At 40.3% G+C, this 18,962-nt stretch overlaps 1 protein-coding gene across 2 annotated transcripts in view; it reads left to right on the top strand.

Moving 5' to 3' along the window:
- GPC6 (glypican 6) overlaps positions 1 to 18,962 on the top strand; it is a 1,066,736-nt gene that overhangs the window by 961,234 nt on the left and 86,540 nt on the right. For both annotated transcript variants that reach the window (XM_078070190.1, XM_078070191.1), the window contains exons 5-6: positions 145 to 275; positions 17,998 to 18,141. In XM_078070190.1, coding sequence (XP_077926316.1) covers positions 145 to 275; positions 17,998 to 18,141 — 275 coding nt within the window. The remainder of the gene's footprint in view (positions 1 to 144; positions 276 to 17,997; positions 18,142 to 18,962) is intronic.

The following is an 18,962-nucleotide window of genomic DNA, read 5'->3' as shown; positions in this document are numbered from 1 at the left end:
ATCCCATTTCAGATTATATAAAAGCAAATAAAAATTTTGAGTGAATGGTTATTTTTCAACCAGTTGTGTTGGAACTGTTTAAACACAGGTTAACAACCTGGAACCCTCCGTCCTCATATAAATCGTGCTCCTGTATTTTAACAGATGCGATGCTCTTGGTGGCAGAGCGACTGGAAGGACCATTCAACATTGAGTCTGTCATGGACCCAATAGATGTCAAGATCTCCGAAGCCATTATGAACATGCAGGAAAACAGCATGCAGGTGTCCGCAAAGGTATTTGCATTAGTCATATTTCTACGAGTAAGGGAAGTGCAGTAATCTAAAAATGAAGTAACTAGATATGTCGGCTGAGATTATAAATTCTAATACATTGTCGGAGAGCTTTTCCTATTGAGCTGCAAATTTGCTACTTCATTAAGAATGTCCAACAAAATGGCATTGAGAAAGGAAGCAATCTTTTCGTTCTCAGCTACTCAATCATGGAATTTCAGAGAGCCCCAGGTAGATTGACTAATCCCTCACATTTGTGAGCAATTTGGGGGAAATTTTCTTTCTTATATGTTTGAAATTTCTGCACACCCTCAACCCATTCTCTCTCTAGGAACTTCTAATTATATCTTCAGCTGTGCAAACCGGCAAATGTCCTATATGTTCAATCGTAAATAATTAAACATTTCATCTGACTTTCTTTTTTAAGACTATGGCGTAACCTTCATTAATGAATATTCAGGGGAAAATGCTCCTTTGTATGAAGTCAAGCACACATTAAAAGAAGAAAAGTACATTTTCATAAATCATGAGACAGAGCTTCTGAGATTGCAGCTGCAGAACACAAATACCAGGTTCCCCATTTTTATTTGTCCCCCACTCAGTTAAAGATAAACAGGACCTGCCTTAGACAAAATTGAGGAAGTTTGCCAAGGATCTCCAGGCTGTTCTTCATTGCCCCTTTTGCCCGCCAGGATAACTGCACAAAGCCCTTATGTTCTTTTTAGTGGTCTCCCTGTCATGACACACTAACCAAATCTATATCAGTCCCTTAAACCTGGTTGGTGACTGAGTGATTGTATTTTAATTGAAAGTCATTCACACAAAAATATGTCAGGCAGAGAGATGCATGCTTAGCTCTCTTCGATTTTTAAAATCCTTTGTGAAAGAGATTTCAGATATAATCAAGGAGGAGGGGATGTGTGAAGGCGGGGGGGGGGGGGGGGGGCGGGTAGTTACAGCAGAAAGAGCCATGGAATCAGACTAGGTTTCCGCGGCTGAGTCTGAATCAAACCAGTTTGGGGCTTTTCGGGGTTAACTGGTAGGAAGTAGGGTAAGAAAGAATCTGGCCTGGGTCGCTTTCTCTCTCATTGAGAGAGGGACAGGCCAAGAGTTTTACAGGCCTAGCTCTGAATTTTAATGAGCTTGGGGTAGCCTGTGTAAAGGAGGATGCCTCAAATTACCACCACCCATTGGGGAAATAGCACATTTGGGGGTTCCACGAAAAGCTATTTTCTTCCTTTCCTGGGAAAAAATAGCAATCATTTATTCCTCCCAAATCTATTGCCTAGACACGGATTCATGTTGTTTTAAGAGGCCACCATCCCAGCAGCGCTCGAGTAACCAGGTGCTCAGCTTGCTGATATACAAAACAGCCCTAGAGAAGAGGGTGTAAGAAGCACTCGGACAAAAGTGGTTTGAGACCACCACACACTTCTTAGAAGGATCTCCACTGGAGCACGTACATACGTGTTCGAGTTATTCTATTAAAAATTCTGTAAGAGGTCAGATGGACTCTCTTTATTACCAGAATGTGGATGAGACATTTTTGTGGAATTTGTCCAACTACATTATAATAGGAGAGTTGTTAATAAGGAATGTGCTTTTTCAAAAGACACACTTCTTTGTAAGAAATGTCAAAAATCAAGAGTAGAAACAATATAGGGCATGTAAGGAAGGGTACACTCACGTGAGAGGATATTGTATAGCAGGTCATAAAATAACAAGACAAAAAAATGTCAAATGAGCTAGAAACAAAGAAAGCATATCTGGTAGTCTTGACACAGGGCAAAGGGGAGTGAGTTAAAGAAGGAGGGAGAGGAGAGCAGCCAGGCTCTGCAGGACGGAGGGATGGGAGACAGGCTGCAAAGTGGAAGAGGGTTTGAGGAAGGACCAAAGCCAGCCTCGAACATAGTGGAGAGGCAACAGGTGGTTGGAATTTGGATACATTTAGCAGGAAACACCAATAGGATTTGCTGATAGAATGGGTATGTTCTCCAAGAGGCTTTATTGCATGGAATTTGCATGGAATTTGGAAACAGGTAATTTTCATTTTCCATTTAAGCCACATCCATGAAATTATACACGAACTAAAGTCTAGAATCTACATTTTTGCTAAGAACTGGAGGGTTGTATCCCCCCCTTTTTTTTGAGTAGGTTCCATGCCTAGCGTGGAGCCCGACTCGGAGCTTAAACTCACAGCCCTGAGATCAAGACCTGAGCTGAGATCAAGAGTCAGATGCTTAAATGACTGAGCCACCCAGGCACCCCATGTATTTTTCCTTTTTCAAGGGAACCCTCAGTCTCCATTGATAAACAATCTCACTGAATTAGGAGTTCTAGATGTCCACTTTGGCTGGAATATTTGCATAATGAGGCTTCCTTAAATTCTGATAAGGCTTTGAGTGAGGCCAGAAGTTATTTCCTAATTGAGGGTAGGGGTGGGGGTGGGCAGACATCCTGAGAGTTGTAAAGCCTACAAATTAAAATGACTTTTTATTCTAAGACATGATTGGCAATTTCTCCTTGGAAAATCATTTACCTTATTACACCAGTTGCTGTTAGCAGTCATTCCAGAACCTTTTTCAGAAAAGCAACGGTGCTTATAACTGTTAGATCGTATGTTAAATGCTTACTTCAAAGGACTACACTGTGCTATATGTGGTTTATATTATGTAATATTTATAACAATATTTGTAATGAGCTAGAACCTCCCCCCTTATTTTCCAGATAAGGAAACCAAGGCTTAGAAAAGTTAAGTAACGTACAGGGGCCTCATGGTGCATAAAGAGTGCATAGAGGAGGGTTCTGATGACAGGACCCACGTTGCCAGATCACTGCATTATAACAATGAGGGTGTCTCCGAAGCCAGTCTCACCCAGGGCGGAGTTCAGTAAATATTTGCTGAATAGATCAAGTATTAGGAGAAAGTTCAAAGGCTTTCAGTAAAACCTTCATGAGAAGCTGAGGACACAGAGTGGCAAAGCCAAAAGGACTCAAGTTGTCTGTCTTTCTGTCCGATTCCCTTCATAACTCTACCTACGCTTCCCGCCATGCCCAATTCTAATGAAATCATTCTCTTATCAAGCCTCATTGCTTCCAGCCTTTCCTGAAGTTGTAGTAGTACAAAGTATAAAAGTTACTTTCGTCTCCCTCTCTCTATCTGAAGGCAGAAGGTGAACCCACCACAGATTCAGATACGAAATTCCCCTCCTCTAATGCCATAGGCTCTCATCAAATCTGCAGGAGAACAGCTCATTTTTTGTACCTAGTCCCTGATCCTGATTTAGTGGGATTTACCCACCAATGAAAAGATCTGTTCCCACCAAGTATGCTCCTGCTCCAATCTTGTCTTAGGGCTGTTTTTATACATACTATCAGATCTTTTTCCTCTCCTATTTAGCTCATAGCTAAACTGTTAGCTGTAAGGATTACTGACATTCCTTCCAAAAAATACATTGGCTAGGGGTGCCTGGCTGGCTCAGTCGGAAGAACATGAGACTCCTGATCTCAGCGTCGTGAGCTGGAGCCCTGTGTTGGGTGTAGAGATCATTTAAATAAATAAACTTAAAAAAAAAATACATTGGCTATGCCGAGTTGTATAATCAGGTTATAAAATTTTGGTAATAACATTATGGCACTTATTTGAAACTCTTGGTTTGTGTATTCTTTGTATAACATGATATTATATGTTATATAATATATATTATATATATCATTATATATGTGTATGTACACATTTTTAAGGACTGGAAACAAAAGCACATTAAGACTTTGGACAAATAGGGCGCCTGGGTGGCTCAGTCGTTAAGCGTCTGCCTTTGGCTCAGGTCATGATCCCAGGGTCCTGGGATCGAGTCCCACATCGGGCTCCCTTCTCGGCAGGAAGCCTGCTTCTCCCTCTCCCACTCCCCCTGCTTGTGTTCCTGCTCTCGCTCTCTCTCTCTGTCAAATAAATAAATAAAATCTTTAAAAAAAAAAAAAAAAGACTTTGGACAAATAATCCCCTAGTAACAATGATAATCATCATGGCCACCAGTAATTGAGCACCTAGTATATTCATTCAGCAAATACCCTATCATGTACCAGGCATGAGGAATACAGTAGAAGACAAAACAGATCCTCGGCCCCATGTCAGTCTCTTTCTACATGTTTTATATATTTATTCCAAACCCTTGCTGCAATCTTGTAGAGCATCTTTTTCCTGATTTTATAGGTAAAGAATGTTAAATTTACAGGAATTGAGTAGCCTTCCTGGGGTCAGGCAACTAACAAGGGGCAGACTTGGGATGACCCCTACAAATGATCTGATCCAAAGAAAAAGACCTTCCCAGCATGCCACTGTTCCCTCAATAAGTATCTTCCCACCTAGTCCAAATATACTTCAGCACTGGAGGACCCAGCCTTCTAAGGGAGGGCTATTGCCTAAAACACACAACAGGGAATGTTCTGATGAGAAACAAGTGCTGTTCATTCTTCAAGCCCCAACCAAGCTTATTACATTCACCAATTTCCCAATCTTCATCACACACAGGAAAGCTCCCTCATTATTCTACCACTTCTGTTACCCACCCAAGTCAAAGAACTTTGCAGGCATATGGAAATTCCCCAAGGGAAGAGAGAGCAAAACTTGCTGAGTCTCTGCCTGTGAAATTCAGATGTGTTGATAGTCTCCTTCTTATCCTATCAGGGAAGATGAAATTGATCTCACTTGATATAATTTTAACTGTATTAGGAATAATTTCAAACCTAATCCAGGAAAAGATTGGTTTGTCAGATATAATCTAAATTAAGAAGGAAGACTTATTAAATTCCAGTTGAAACCATCCATTCAATTAATACTTATTACAGACGAGGGTAGAACCCATTATGGAAGAGTAGGGTGGCCTCCAGGTACTTAATTTTCTCCAGACAATTCTTTCTGAATCTATAGTACTAATGAAGACGAGAGGGGGAAAAAAAAGAAAAAGAAAAGAAAAAAGCCTAAGAGGATGGAAAAGCGAATGTAATAATATCTGCTTCTAGCTAGTGGGTCTTAGTCTCCTCATCTGTAAAATGAAGGGTTCTTTGAAATGTGCTTTTCCAGTTCTAAACAGTTAACAGTATTATGAACATTATCTCTTCACTACTGGTTAGGTTTCCTTTTCTAGCATCCAAATATTTTTCTTTTCTCTGGATCTTTTTTCTTTCAAAACATACAGGCATAAGTGATATCTTGGGAATTTGCATGTAGAAAATATCTCCTTTCAGATACAAAGACATTGTTTAGAATTTAGCTCAAATAAATATATTTTTATTCCAGTAGTGTTTGTCTTTACTTTGAGTTCCTAGGTTATGCGTGCCCTTCTTAAGGCAGTAAGCATATTATTTCTTGTGTTGTGGTTATTTGCATACTTCCCTTCTCCTTCCCAAGATTATAAATTATTTGAGGACAGGAGTTACATCTTACCTGTGCTTGCATTCTACAGAAAGCCATCCTAACATGTTTTTGCACATGGAAGAAACAGTATATTTTGCTGAGTTGAATTTGGAACATGAAAGTATAATGCCAGAGAGACTTCAACAATAAAAAACAGAAAATACCTTAAAATATACTTGAAGTCAGCCTAGGATTTTTTACAATAACACAAAGGTTATAAGATCAGATTTTGACATCAGACAGACCTCGGATCTGGTTTTTACTAGTTGTGGGACTTGGGGCAAATTATCTGTCCAAACACAATTAACTCACCTGAAAAAATTAGGATGCTAGTAGTACCTACTCATAGGGTCATTTGAGAGTAAAATGGTACCATCTGTGTAAAATGCTTAGCTAAGGAATATATCCAATCCAACCCACTCTTATAAGTGAAATATTTTAATTGCTGTTGTTGAAATGTCTACGATGTGTGAATCCTAAAGAACATAGACTGGCTCTATGGTTTTTGCCTCATCCATGATGGTCTGCGAGCTTACCTTTAGCATCTCAGATCAGAAGAGCAGTTGGGTGATATACATGCCTGCACTTGAAGGCACATACCTATTTTCAGTGGCAGTGAATCACGTTGAAAGGGACACATATTTCTGCATGGCCTGGACGTGGCATGGCGTGATAGTCAAGAGATGGCTAACGAACAAAGCCTTCAGAAGGAAGGCGGCTCGAGGGAATAGTCGAGTTGGATAGAGGCTGTCAGCAACTTACTCGTCTTCCTATCTGGTGGTCCCACAGGTGCCGGCACGCCAAAGGTTTTAGAGGAATGTCAGTGGCCTCTGCCTAATGTCACATTAGCCTCACATTAAAGGAATAATTGGCTTGTGACAAGTGGTTCCGTTCCTTCTGCCTGATTGCTGAGAAAAAAACAAATGGCCATACTATTTATAAAGTTCTATTTCTATTTCTTCTTTAGTTTTGTTTTTAAAAGAAAAGAGCAAGTTCTCAACGATGCCTTGATTCAGAATACTCAGAATAGTTTCTCTGGTTATTCAGATTTCAAAGTTCATATTCTGCCCGTCAGCTCTTACTTACAATATTTCACTAAGAAACAGTGACCTCCTTGAAACATCTTTTATTCTTTGATTTCTCCATTTCTATACAGAAAACCAGAATCTGTTCTATTCCTGTTTGTGACATCACTGGATAACAGAGCCAGATTTTTTTAGATGCTAGATACAAAGAAAAGAAAGAAAAAAAAGAGACACCTTTTTCTTATAAAGCAAAATGAAGGTTTGAGAAAAGTGCCTACGATGCATTTATAGGAAACACACCCAAAGCAAACTAGTTTTAACTTTCCTCCCATGTAAAAGGGATTTAAAAAAATATTTTTTTCCCTCCTTTTGATGATAAAGGGAAACTCCTGATTATCTCTAACCTTTGGAGATTTATCTTAAGATTTTCTTTCACTTTAACTTCAGGGCAAAAGACAAGAAGATTACCCTTAATGAAGCCAACTCAAGAATAAGTGATTGAAACTCGATTCAGTTTTTAACATTTAGCGTGTTCTTAGAGGAAGATGCGCTCTCGCTCACCTGAATATCTTCTTCCAACATCCTCCTGCCTTAACAGGAGAACTCCTTCCTCAGAGTCATGCTTCCCGGGGGCAGCTGATGGTCGATGGTCGGGCTGGAGGAATTCAGTCGCCTAGCCTTACACACACACACAGTTAACCCCAGCTCTGAGTGCTTCCTTCTGCCCGGGAAGACGCCATCCTGCTGGATTCGGAGAGTCTTTGCCCCAGCCAGCCTACATTTAAACGCACGGAGGAGCTACCTTTGTGTGTTTACAGAAGCCTGTTCTGCCAGAAAGTTTTGAATTATATGGCTTTCTGTCGGTCTTCTTCTTCTAATGCGTTTTGCGTATCTCTTCCATTTCACTTCATTATCCCAGAATAGATCTTAACACACCAGCCAAGTAGCTTAGCTGCCTTACAGAGTGAAAATCAATCATTTCTTTATTAATACAAGTAACCTGTTAGCTAGACAATATGTCTTTAAAACATGGGGCTCCTGGGGCTGGGTGACAAAAAGAGCTCTTGTGCACAGAAGTGTGGGACCTCCTCAGACCCAGCGTCCTGACTTTGCTACAGTGACGGGAGTAGCTTTCATCCCAAATCTCTCCTAGCCTGGACTACTCTCCTGATCACACCTGTTTATCCCATGGCCTGCCACACACCTCCAATAACCCTGTCGAAAACTGCACTCGTGTCCTCCCCCAAAGCCTCCCTCCCCAGGGCTTGCTGTCCCAGTGAGGGCCCCCTCCGCCGCACCTGCTTCTAGCCAGAAGCACAGTTGACTCAAACTTCCCTTTCTCCTTCTCCCGCATAGTTGTTCCATGACGGGCCCCACTGAACAGTCCTCAATCCCTTTTGAATCCATCCTCAGCAGCTCCCCTAATTTTACCATCTCCCACATGGATTATAGCCTCCTATTTAATTCCCTGCCTTTGGTTCTGCCACACTCTGATCCATCCTGCACACTGTAACCAGAGAGATTGCTGAAAATGCTAATATGTTCACATTACTCCCCTGCTTACTTACCAGCTTTCCGGGATTCCCTGTTGCCATTAGATGAAAGCCCAGGTGTAGCCCCTGCACGATGCTGTCCTTAGCCTGCCACCCTCCTCCAGGCCACCCTCCCCACTCTCCGTGCCTGGGATTATTAAAGCAAATGTTTCTTGAGCATTGATTATCTGCCGAGCACCATACTAGATGCTGCGGAGGTAATAGTGAGTAAGACCAACAGAGCCTGAGTCCTACTAGACGTTTTAACGTAGGAGGTAAGAGAACATCTGTATGTGCCAGACATTCAAGACAGCCTTAGCTCTGTTGCTCAGAAGAACCATCCTCTATCACCTCCATGCTTTTGCCCATGCTGTTCTCCTCATCCTGGAACATCCTGTCCTTTCCACACCGAACACCAAATATACACCATTTGCCAGGCACTATTTCTTCACTTCCGGGGCAAGATTCAGTGGGATCCTGGTGAGTCCTGGCACAACCAGCTCTCAATGCAGTGAACATGCTAGTGTGCAGTATTTGCCAATTTCTGTTGTGTAAATATTCGCACCGTGGTGATTTCAAGCTACCAACGTGAGGTCACTGAACATGGAGTAGCACGCCACAATATAACATTTCCCCCGACTGACACAGTTGGCACAAATCACCTCAAGAGCTTAGGTGAGAGTAAATAATTAGGAAGTAGTGAGTTTTTAGTATATATTACCTTTGTTTTCAATATAATGTATACAATTTTAAGTTTATACATTGTAACTTAGTAATCACTGTTCAATGACTGGCTTGCAGAATTCCTGACGATTTTACCGGTGGTCTCGAGATCCCATAAGAGCCCGTTCCAGGACTCCACTGCTATTCTAGGAAGCCTTCTCTGACCCTCCAGTCTGGTTAGTTGCCCCTTGTGGGTGTCCCCATCACATTTATCATGATATAACCACCAGGCTTCTTGTCAGAACCTCCCTGAGAGCAGGAACATGTCCAGTTGGCATATCCCCAGCACCTATGTCTGCCCATAATGACACTCAATGAATATTGGTTGAATGATAGGTTGAATGAATGATACAGAGCCAGGCTGATGAAATTTACACATTCATGTGAATTCAGCAAAATGATCTTAAAGAATTGCTTTAAAACCCATAAACAAAGAGCATATGAGATAATCATTTAGCCAGGCCAAGAAGGTTAAGATTTCTTTTTTACCACATTCAAAATATGCTTTGTTCAGTTCCTTGTAATTCCTCCCTATTCGCCATTGGGGAGAAAATATCAAGGTGTTCTGCTATTTAAGGAAAGCAAACCCTTCAAGGAAAAAAAAATCATCTTCTCAAGCAAACGGAACGAATTTGCTTTTATTGAAGAAACAATTTTAAGACGTATGCAAAACATTTGACAGATATTCTGGAACCAAGCTGTGTAAGCATCAGGAGTAAATTTCTAAAGCCTTAAAACTGACATGGTAGCTGGCTTTTGAAAATTGAAGCTGGTGAAAGGCAGCCAAAGCTGAAACTGATGACTTCACTTGATTCAGTGTAACCCGGAATTCTCTTCACGGAGCCCTGAGCCCATCCAGGGACCCATGTGGAATTTGCCAGATGACTTGGCTAAGGGACCATTGTAATCAGTCTTTAAGGAAAGAAAAGCATGAGCCAGGGAGCAAAGAAAAAGAGAGGAAGAGAGAGGAGAAGGGGTAGAGAGGAGTAAAGAACACAAGAGAAGAGCAGATTGTTCTGAGACTTTAGGATGAAAACCTGTTTTCTTAAAAAAAATCAATCCATAAAGAAAATTAGCAAACTAATAAAACCAAATAAAAATAAAAAGACTCAATATTTAAAATGTTACCATAATGAGTGTAATAATTTTATATCTAAAGAAAGAAGTCATTATTAAAATGTTCTAAGTTGATATTCAGGAAAATTCTACATTGGATATTAGCAGAATGCTGTTAGGAACCAGAAAAAAAAGAAAATGTGTGAAATGAAGCTCTAAGGTGCCAGTTTAACCTTATATCATAGTGATGATGTGGCTTTTCTTGCTATTACTTTTATTGAAATGGGGTTTAAAAAATTTTTTAACTTATTCACATCTATTTACTAGTGATATGTGGACATCTCCCGCACACCCATTTCGGTCTACATATTTCACTTCCTCTCTAAGAAAAGGTCCCCAGCTCTGTGCTCAACCTAGACAAGCGGGGACAGGGATATGTACGGTACAAACACAGCCCATGGGCCGGTGGTGCCGCTCACCATTTTCACAGGGTGGGGAAATCAGGAAGAGAGGCTTTGCAAACATCCCGAGTTGTCTTCCCCTTTGCTACAAGCAAAAGGCCATTGCTTGAGATGTGATCTCCAGAACCCATGACTCTGAGCTCGCCCACCAACCATCAGAGAGCCAAGGTTGACTATTTTATACACAGGGTCCTTGGCTCTCTAACCGGCTTTTCAAGCACAGTGGGTAGCTGTTAGCAAATGATCAAGAAACAGGATCTTTTTGGTTCTATTTATCAGTTTAAACAAAGTTGTTGATTTGGTTTTGCTCTAAGTTGGCACAGTAAGCGGAGTCAGGGAAATATCAAATGAGTTTTTTAGGCGGATGGATGATTCATTGTTTTTTTCTGAAGCCTAAGGAAGAAATGTTAAATGATTTTGAAGAGATAATTGATTCTTTGCAATAGAGTATATAAAACACACAGTTCAGTGTCTGGCCCATTGTGGACATTGAGTAAGTGTCAAGTTCTCTTTTCTTTCTGATCTTGCCTTACACAAATCTCTCTGCTAATTGCCTTCCATGAATGTTTGCAAAAGGGGGAAATTATAACTAAAAATTTCATTTATCCATAATCTTTCACTCCCAATTTTTTTTTAAAAAAGTACATACTATGTGCTAGGAACTCTTACAGATTATGGGATTCAGCAATAGCCATGAACAAAATGTAAAAGATCCAATTCTTCATAAAAAATTATTCATGCATCACTCTGCATAATCCATAGATCTGATTTGTTCTTCATTACTGTGCTATTTAATTACAGATTACCTCAGTTAAAATAATACATTTCTATACCTCATTTTTTTTCAGTGTCTTTTCAAAGCATCATATCATTTTATCTTCCCAGCATCCCTGAGGATTCGGGAGAACATGTTACTCAAAGGTCACACAGGTTTAAGGAGAAAGTCTGAAGGTAGTATTCCAGGCTTTTAGACTCTTGTTCGTGACCTTTCTCTTATGCCACAGCTGTCTCTCATGCAAACAATGGCCAAAATAGAGCTGATGCAGATATGATAACTTCTGTTTCCTTGGGAACGAACAGGATAGATTTGAATTCCCCCAGTGGTCATCTGACAAATAGTTCATTCATTAAAAATCTAGGTAGCATTCACTGCCACCCATGTTAATATAAAAGATTAGAGTTCTGTTTGCAAATTTCAAAATGATATATGGGAATAGCAACATCCCTCCACAGTAGGAACCACTGAGTAGAAAGTGGAAGGATAGAATTTTTTTAAAAACACAGGAGCCGAGACGGGATTGATCTGCAGCCATGCTTATGAGCTTGCCAGTAATGACGTTTGTGAATGTATGATCAACCTGCAGAGACAAAGAGATGTAGGTATAAAGCTTTGGGGGCTTCTGAAAAAGTGCACACCACATTGTTTTATTTTAAGGGAAAGTTGTTAAGATGCTGAGATGTTCTTAAAGGAAAAGGTCTTATATTTAAAAACCTAAGACACAGGGGCGCCTGGGTGGCTCAGTTGGTTAAGCGACTGCCTTCGGCTCAGGCCATGATCCTGGAGTCCCAGGATCAAGTCCCGCATCAGGCTCCCTGCTCAGCAGGGAGTCTGCTTCTCCCTCTGACCCTCCCCCCCTCACGCTCTCTCTCTATCTCATTCTCTCTCAAATAAATAAAATCTTTAAAAAAAATAAAATAAAATAATAAAAAAATAAAAACCTAAGACACAGCACTCAAACCTGTTATCACCACCTTCCTCTCTTTCTCACCTCTCCGAAACAATAAAATGTCTCTCCTTTCAGAACTTTGTATCTTTAATGTCAGCTTCTCTAATCTCAGAATGCCAGCACACTTCTGAGACATTTTAGTAATCCTCTTAAGAGAGAGAATTCATGAGCCAGATATCTTCCCCAAATCCACAGGTTTTGCAAGCCTACCAAGCGGGAAGGATAACTCCGTTGTGTATTTGCAGCATCTGCCTACATGGGGATTGCCAAATACTTTGCCAGATTACAGTGAGTGGCCCCCCCTTATCCATGGTTTCAGTTACCTGAAACCATATCATATATATCATATATCAATCATGACCCAAAAGCAGATGATCTTCCTTCTGACGTACGCTCCTTCGTCAGAAGGTCACCAGTAGTCTAATGCCATGTCACAATGCTTACGCCACTCACCTCACTTTATCTCATGTAGGTATTTACCATCTCACCTCATCACAAGAAAAAGAGTGAGTACAGGGCGACTGGATGTCTCAGTCATTAAACGTCTGCCTTCAGCTCAGGTCATGATCCCAGGGTCCTGGAATCGAGCCGCACATCGGGCTCCCTGCTCCGTGGGAAGCCTGCTTCTCCCTCTCCCACTCCCCCTGCTTGTGTTCCCTCTCTCGCTGTGTCTCTCTCTCTGTCAAATAAATAAATAAAATTTTTTTAAAAAGAGTGAGTACAGTAACAATAAGATATTTTGAGAGAGAAGGAGTCCACATTCGCATAACTTGTATTATGGTATATTGTTATAATTGTTCAATTTTATTGTCTGCTATTGTTGTTTATCTCTTACTGTGCCTAATTTATCAATTAAACTTTATCATAAGTATTTATGTATAAGAACATAATCATATATATAGGGTTTGGTACTATTTATTGTTTCAGGCATCCACTGGGGGTCTTGGAACATATGCCCCGTGGATAAGGGGGGACCACTGTATCTAATTATCTCTTACAACATCACTTGGAGGAAGATAGGCAGAAGATAATACTGATTCTATTTCTTCAAGGAATAAAGCTAATGATATGTTCCTACAATGAGATGGCTTGCCTGCAACTGTGTTCTCTAGAAACTTCTGTTCTGCTGTAAAGAAAAGACTTTTAGTGTCTTAAAAATAGTATTTCTTCTCTTGAATTAAAGGGAGTGGAGGGTACATGCACTGTTGGTGGGTATATAAATTGGTGCGGCCACTATAGACAGTGCAGAGGTCTCTTAAAAAATTAAAAATAGAACTATCATGCAATCTAGGAATTTCACTTCTGGGTATTTATCCAAAGAAAACAAAAACACTGATTTGAAAACATATAAGTACCCCTATGTTCATCGTAGCACAATAGCTAAGATATGGAAGCAACCTAACTGTTCATTGATAGATGAATGGATAAAGAAAATGTGGGATATATATATATATATATTACATATATATAATGGAATTATATATGTATAATATTATATATATAATGATATTACTCAGCCATTGAAAAGAATGAGATCTTGCATTTACCACAACATGAATGGACCTAGAAGGGATTATGCTAAGTGAAATACGTCAGACAGAGAGAAACAAATACCATATGATTTCATTCATATGTGCAATCTAGAAAACAAAACAAATAAACAAAACAAAACAGAGACAGACTACTAGATAACATAGAACAAACACAGTGGCCAGAAGGGAAGGGGGTGTCACATGTGAAAGGGATTAAGATGGACAGATGCCCAGTTATAAAAAAAATTAAGTAAGTCACAGGGATATAAAGTACAGCGTAGGGAATATAGTCAATAATACTGTAAGAACTTTCTATGGTGACAGATGGTAACTAGACGTATTGAGGTGATCATTTTGTAGTGTGTAAGAATATCGAATCACTGTGTTGTACACCTGAAACTAATATAATAATGTATGTCCAATATAATTCAACTTTAAAAAATTGTTTTATCTTTAAAAAAAAAAAAGAGGCAGTGGAGGGTAGAATGGATTCCACAAACACCTCTGAATCAATGCAGCTGAATGTGTTACATCTGAATCGCTTCTCTCGGTGGGGTAAAGCAGACTGCACAGAGCATCCCAAGGTGTGTTCCCTAGAACACTCATCCTGTGAGAGCCTCGTGCACCCTCTGCCGAGCCTGGGGCCAAATGGGGAATTACTGCAAAGGACCTCCTCCCTTTTGGTGAGTCAGAACACACATTCATATGACCAGGACCTGCCAACATACCTAATTTCACTTTGACCATGGAATTTATTGCATATGTAACAACTGTTAACAACTCTTGGTAATAATATTTTATGGAAAACATTGAAGAAACATCAGCCCAGACATTTTTTCCCCTCAAATCTCCTTACTCAGAAAACAAAACTTCTAGAAAGGAAATGGTTGTAGAATAATGTAAGTAGCTAGTTACTGTCAAGCACTTACTTTTCCAGATGATGGCTTCTGTTTTCCTGCCTTATGTACTGCATTTTATCATCATAGTGTGGGGAATAATACTATCATTCCCATTTGACAGAGGAGGAGACTAAAGTGCAGGGAAGACCCTGAATGTTGGCATGACACTGGGCTGTCCTTAGCCCCACCTGTCACCCATCCATATACTTGCCCTGGGCTTTAAATACCACCTTAGGCTAGGGGCCCAGATCTACCTCTCCAGCCCTGACCACTCCTCGGAATAGAATCTCGATCTACTGATTCTCACGTAAGCTAACCTCATTTAACCTCTCACTTAACTGACCCACATTATTCCTCATCTGTTTCTTCCCTTATTCAAAATACAATATATTGGGGTGCCCTAGACTACGAGGAAAAAGGCTCATCGGTCCTTTAGAGTAACATAGCCCTGAGCCTCATGAGCCACAAAACTTTGTCTTAACTATACTGCTGCCACAGTAAGCTCAGAAGATAGTCTGAGACAATCTGAATGTCCCGCACGAGAATTCCATTCGTCACCCATCCCATGAACCCCAGGTTTTAAAAACATGTTGTCTAACCAACAGATTGCACGTATGATAACTGAATGCATTGATTTTCACTTTGTAACTCATCTAAGTAATATGACGGATACATGTTGCTTCAGGTACAGTCTCTGCAGTGAGAATCAGACAAGGGCTTCTCATCGTTCCTAAGCAATGACAGGGCGTGGGTGTGCCGGTCTCCTTCCCAACTCTTCCCTGCAGGTTTTGTAAAGTTCCGAAAACCCACTCTTAATCCCTAGGCATGTCACTTCCACACTGAAGGATCTCTTTATGACCATGCCTTTCTTTCTAAGGGTAAAATAGAACCTGTTGAAGGACCTTCAGGATTCATATCCTGACATATTATGACAGATTTTTCTGTAGGTCTCCAGCTGATTATGAGGTGAGGTGTTGTTTCCATCATAATTACAAGGTAGTGTTTTCTTCCATTTGGATCATACTCTCAGCGATTTCTGCACCGAAGCCACCTTAAAAATCCAAACCTGATATAAATAACAAAAGGCTACTAGGCTATATTGACTTAACTCACCGTTCTGTGTAATTGACACTCTCAAAAGAAAAGAAATCAAACAAGTGGTAAGGTTTTCTGTTATGATGAGGTATCTCCCCTGGGGTCCTAATATTCTTTCAGGGCATTTCTTGTTCCTTTGATTTAATTTAAACCAGTGAGCCAGATTTTTCCCAAAGAGCAAATTAAGAAGGTCTCTTAACTCTTTCAGTGCCCTGCTTCAAGAAATCCCCAGCAAGGCCATTAACATTGTTTTGCCTTAGGCTTTACACTCTCTAAAAGTCAGCTGTCATATTCGGAGCAATCCAAAATAGCACACTCAACAAAACCCTGGAGCTTTGGAAATGTTAATGCCCTCCATCAGCAATGACCTTGCCACTGGGAAGTGATTTAGGCCCTAGGGAGAAAAGGGCCCACTATCTTTATCACGCTGGTTTACACCATCCACTTCAGAAATTGTGTGAGAGAAGAATAATCAATAGTGTGTTAAGACCAATCTCGAAGAACGCCAAAACAAAATGCTCCTGCTCTGCAAAATGCTGAGTTGAAGGAGAACTTTTGGATACGACCAAAGAGAAATGAGCTGGAGTGGTAACACCGAATGAATTGTGACTCGAGATGGAATTTGTCATTGGGAATAGCACTCTGAGAGCTCTCTGTGTATTTCGGTGGAATCCCATAACGTGCCTGATGAAAAATGCTTATTTTAGAGCAAAGCAGATTCAAATAACAAAACCCAAAGGCATGCATGCATTCTAAACACACACACACGCAGGTTAAGAATTAGCTGACACAAATAGTCCCAGAAAGTTAACCAAGGTAAGTAGCTAAGAAGTAGAATCACCACCTCCTGTGGAAAAATGGAAGAAACGTCAAGTTCAACTTCATCAAAACTTCCTGAAAATGTCACTAGAGTTTCTGTCATTCTAGTAAAGGTATTATCTCTTGATAACCAACAGAAAGTAGGAAGCTTCTAAAAACAGCCGAGGAAGTGTCCCCACCACACCCTGAGTTGAAATCACTGGAAAAGAGCTGGCTGCTCGATCCCTAAGATCATTACACTGAAATGTGTGGTTTCCCATGGCAAACCTAACCGTACATCAACAGCTGTCAACAAAATTAGACGGAATTGTCCTTATAGGGACACCACATTGGCTTGTCCTATTTCCACACCTTTGCTCCAAAGAGTGTTTTCAAAGAACTCTTCCAGTGCAGGTTTTCCTTATTCACACCGCAGGGCAGGGCCACTCAGGTTATTTGGCCTTAGATGCTAGACACGAAATAACATTTGTCACGGTAACAGGAATCCCACACGGGTATTTACTGAATGCCAAATTCAAGTACATGAAAAGGTCTCGGTCATGTTCATTTAGTCCTGACATCATCCTGTGACGTAGCTATTACAATTCCTATTTTTAATACAGTTGATGTTCATTATTTGTGGTAGTTATGTTTCATAAAGTGGCTGCCAATACTGAATTAGCAAATACTGAACTGCCGGAAAGACAGGGCTAGGCTCCTGGAAGCTTTTAGCCACCTTTTGTCAACCAACCAATAAGCAACCAATTGTATTTCTTCTTAAAGACACTTTATTTAGTATATACTGTTGATTCATTAACATTGAACTCAGGGCCAAGTGCACCAGAACTTCTGCCTGAACAAGGTTTATCTAACACACATATTTTCTCCATAAGGCACATCACACACAGCCCTTTGGGCTCAGGAACGCCAGATAGCACTTTAGCCCTGAACTTGGGGGCCATCTTAAACAGGGAAATTGCCAAGTAAAAGGACAAGAATGTGAAAAACGGGGCACTAAAGAGGCCACAGAAAGGACACTTGATTTCAGCATGTGAGCTGAAACAAGAAGGCAAAGCATCACTTGGTTCAGCTTCAGCTGGGAACATGCATGTAGGGCCACTCAACCCATGTCCACAGAAGTGCGTGACTAATGATTTGGGGCTTGCAAAGTAATTTTAGCGAGTAGGCAAATTCGCAAATACAGAATTTGCAAATAATGAGGACTGAATATATATGTTTGAAAATAAGAGTCAGCGTGCAGTGAGGCATGCACCCCACATCTGTCTAGTCAGTCTTCCTGTTATATTAGCAGTAGTCGTCATTTAAATTTAGAGATTAGAGTTTATTGGAGATTGGAGTCCCAGGAAAAATGGGAAAGCCATTGCCTGGCATGCTTCTGTACCAGGATCTTAGGAAGAAACTCACTGTGTAAGTTTCTTGACCTTTCAATGGTTCTTCCAGGTCTTTCAGGGGTGTGGCCAACCCAAACCTGCTCCAGCCCTCCGATCTGCTCGCTCAGCTCCTGAAAATTTTAATACGCGGTTCAGGCCTTACAATCCTGAGGAGAGACCCACAACTGCTGCAGGCACGAGCTTGGACCGGCTGGTGAGTTCTCTTGGATTGATGGCCACTGTGGGCACTTTTCTGTTACCAAGGTTATTCTTCAGGAGACGTGATGGGACTCCGAAAAAGTTGGTTGTAAAAGTCATCTCATTCTTATATCTGCTCCTGGTCTTAATTAGAATATTGAAAAATAATGAGATCTTCCTTTTAGGTCATGAATTAGATTATTTAAGGCATCTTATCCTATTAATCCACTCATGCAGTGGCCAAATTTTCAACTTCATATTTCTTCTGAAATATTAATCTGAAGACTAAGTTACTATATCTTCCAGAGATATAATTACAATAGCGCATTTCTTACTCACCTGCTTCTGTTATTTATTCAGTTATGATACAGTGTAATTTTATTATGCCCTCTTGTGTATAAAGTTTTCTGTTTGAAAGACCTTGCCAGGAGATCCCAAGTCAACGTTACTACCATTTTTTTTTCTTTTTTGTGTGTCTTTTAAAAGTTGGAAGCCTTAAAAATAGTCACTCTTTGATCCACTTAAATGTGTGTCAGGGGACCGACTGATATCTACCAGCAAAGCAATCCACTTGGAGAATAAACATAGTAAACACCATTTTTTAATGTGTTTTAAAAATCAAATTTTGCTATAAAAAATGAAAAGCTCATAATTTCAAAGAAATACTGCCTGATTATTTTCAATGCAATTTATAGCACTATAAACAATTTGTATACCTGTAATTGTTAGCACTGTTAATGTTGCCTTGCCAATTATCTTGATGTATAATTAACAGATAAAAACCTTAAGGTCATAAAATACTTGAACCACATCTGATTATGTCATATAAACTCAGAT

Source organism: Halichoerus grypus, chromosome 4, assembly GCF_964656455.1.
Source record: "Halichoerus grypus chromosome 4, mHalGry1.hap1.1, whole genome shotgun sequence".
Lineage (NCBI taxonomy): Eukaryota > Metazoa > Chordata > Mammalia > Carnivora > Phocidae > Halichoerus > Halichoerus grypus.
The sequence above is the reverse complement of the archived record's forward strand: the minus strand, read 5'-3'. Positions and strand labels throughout refer to the sequence as shown.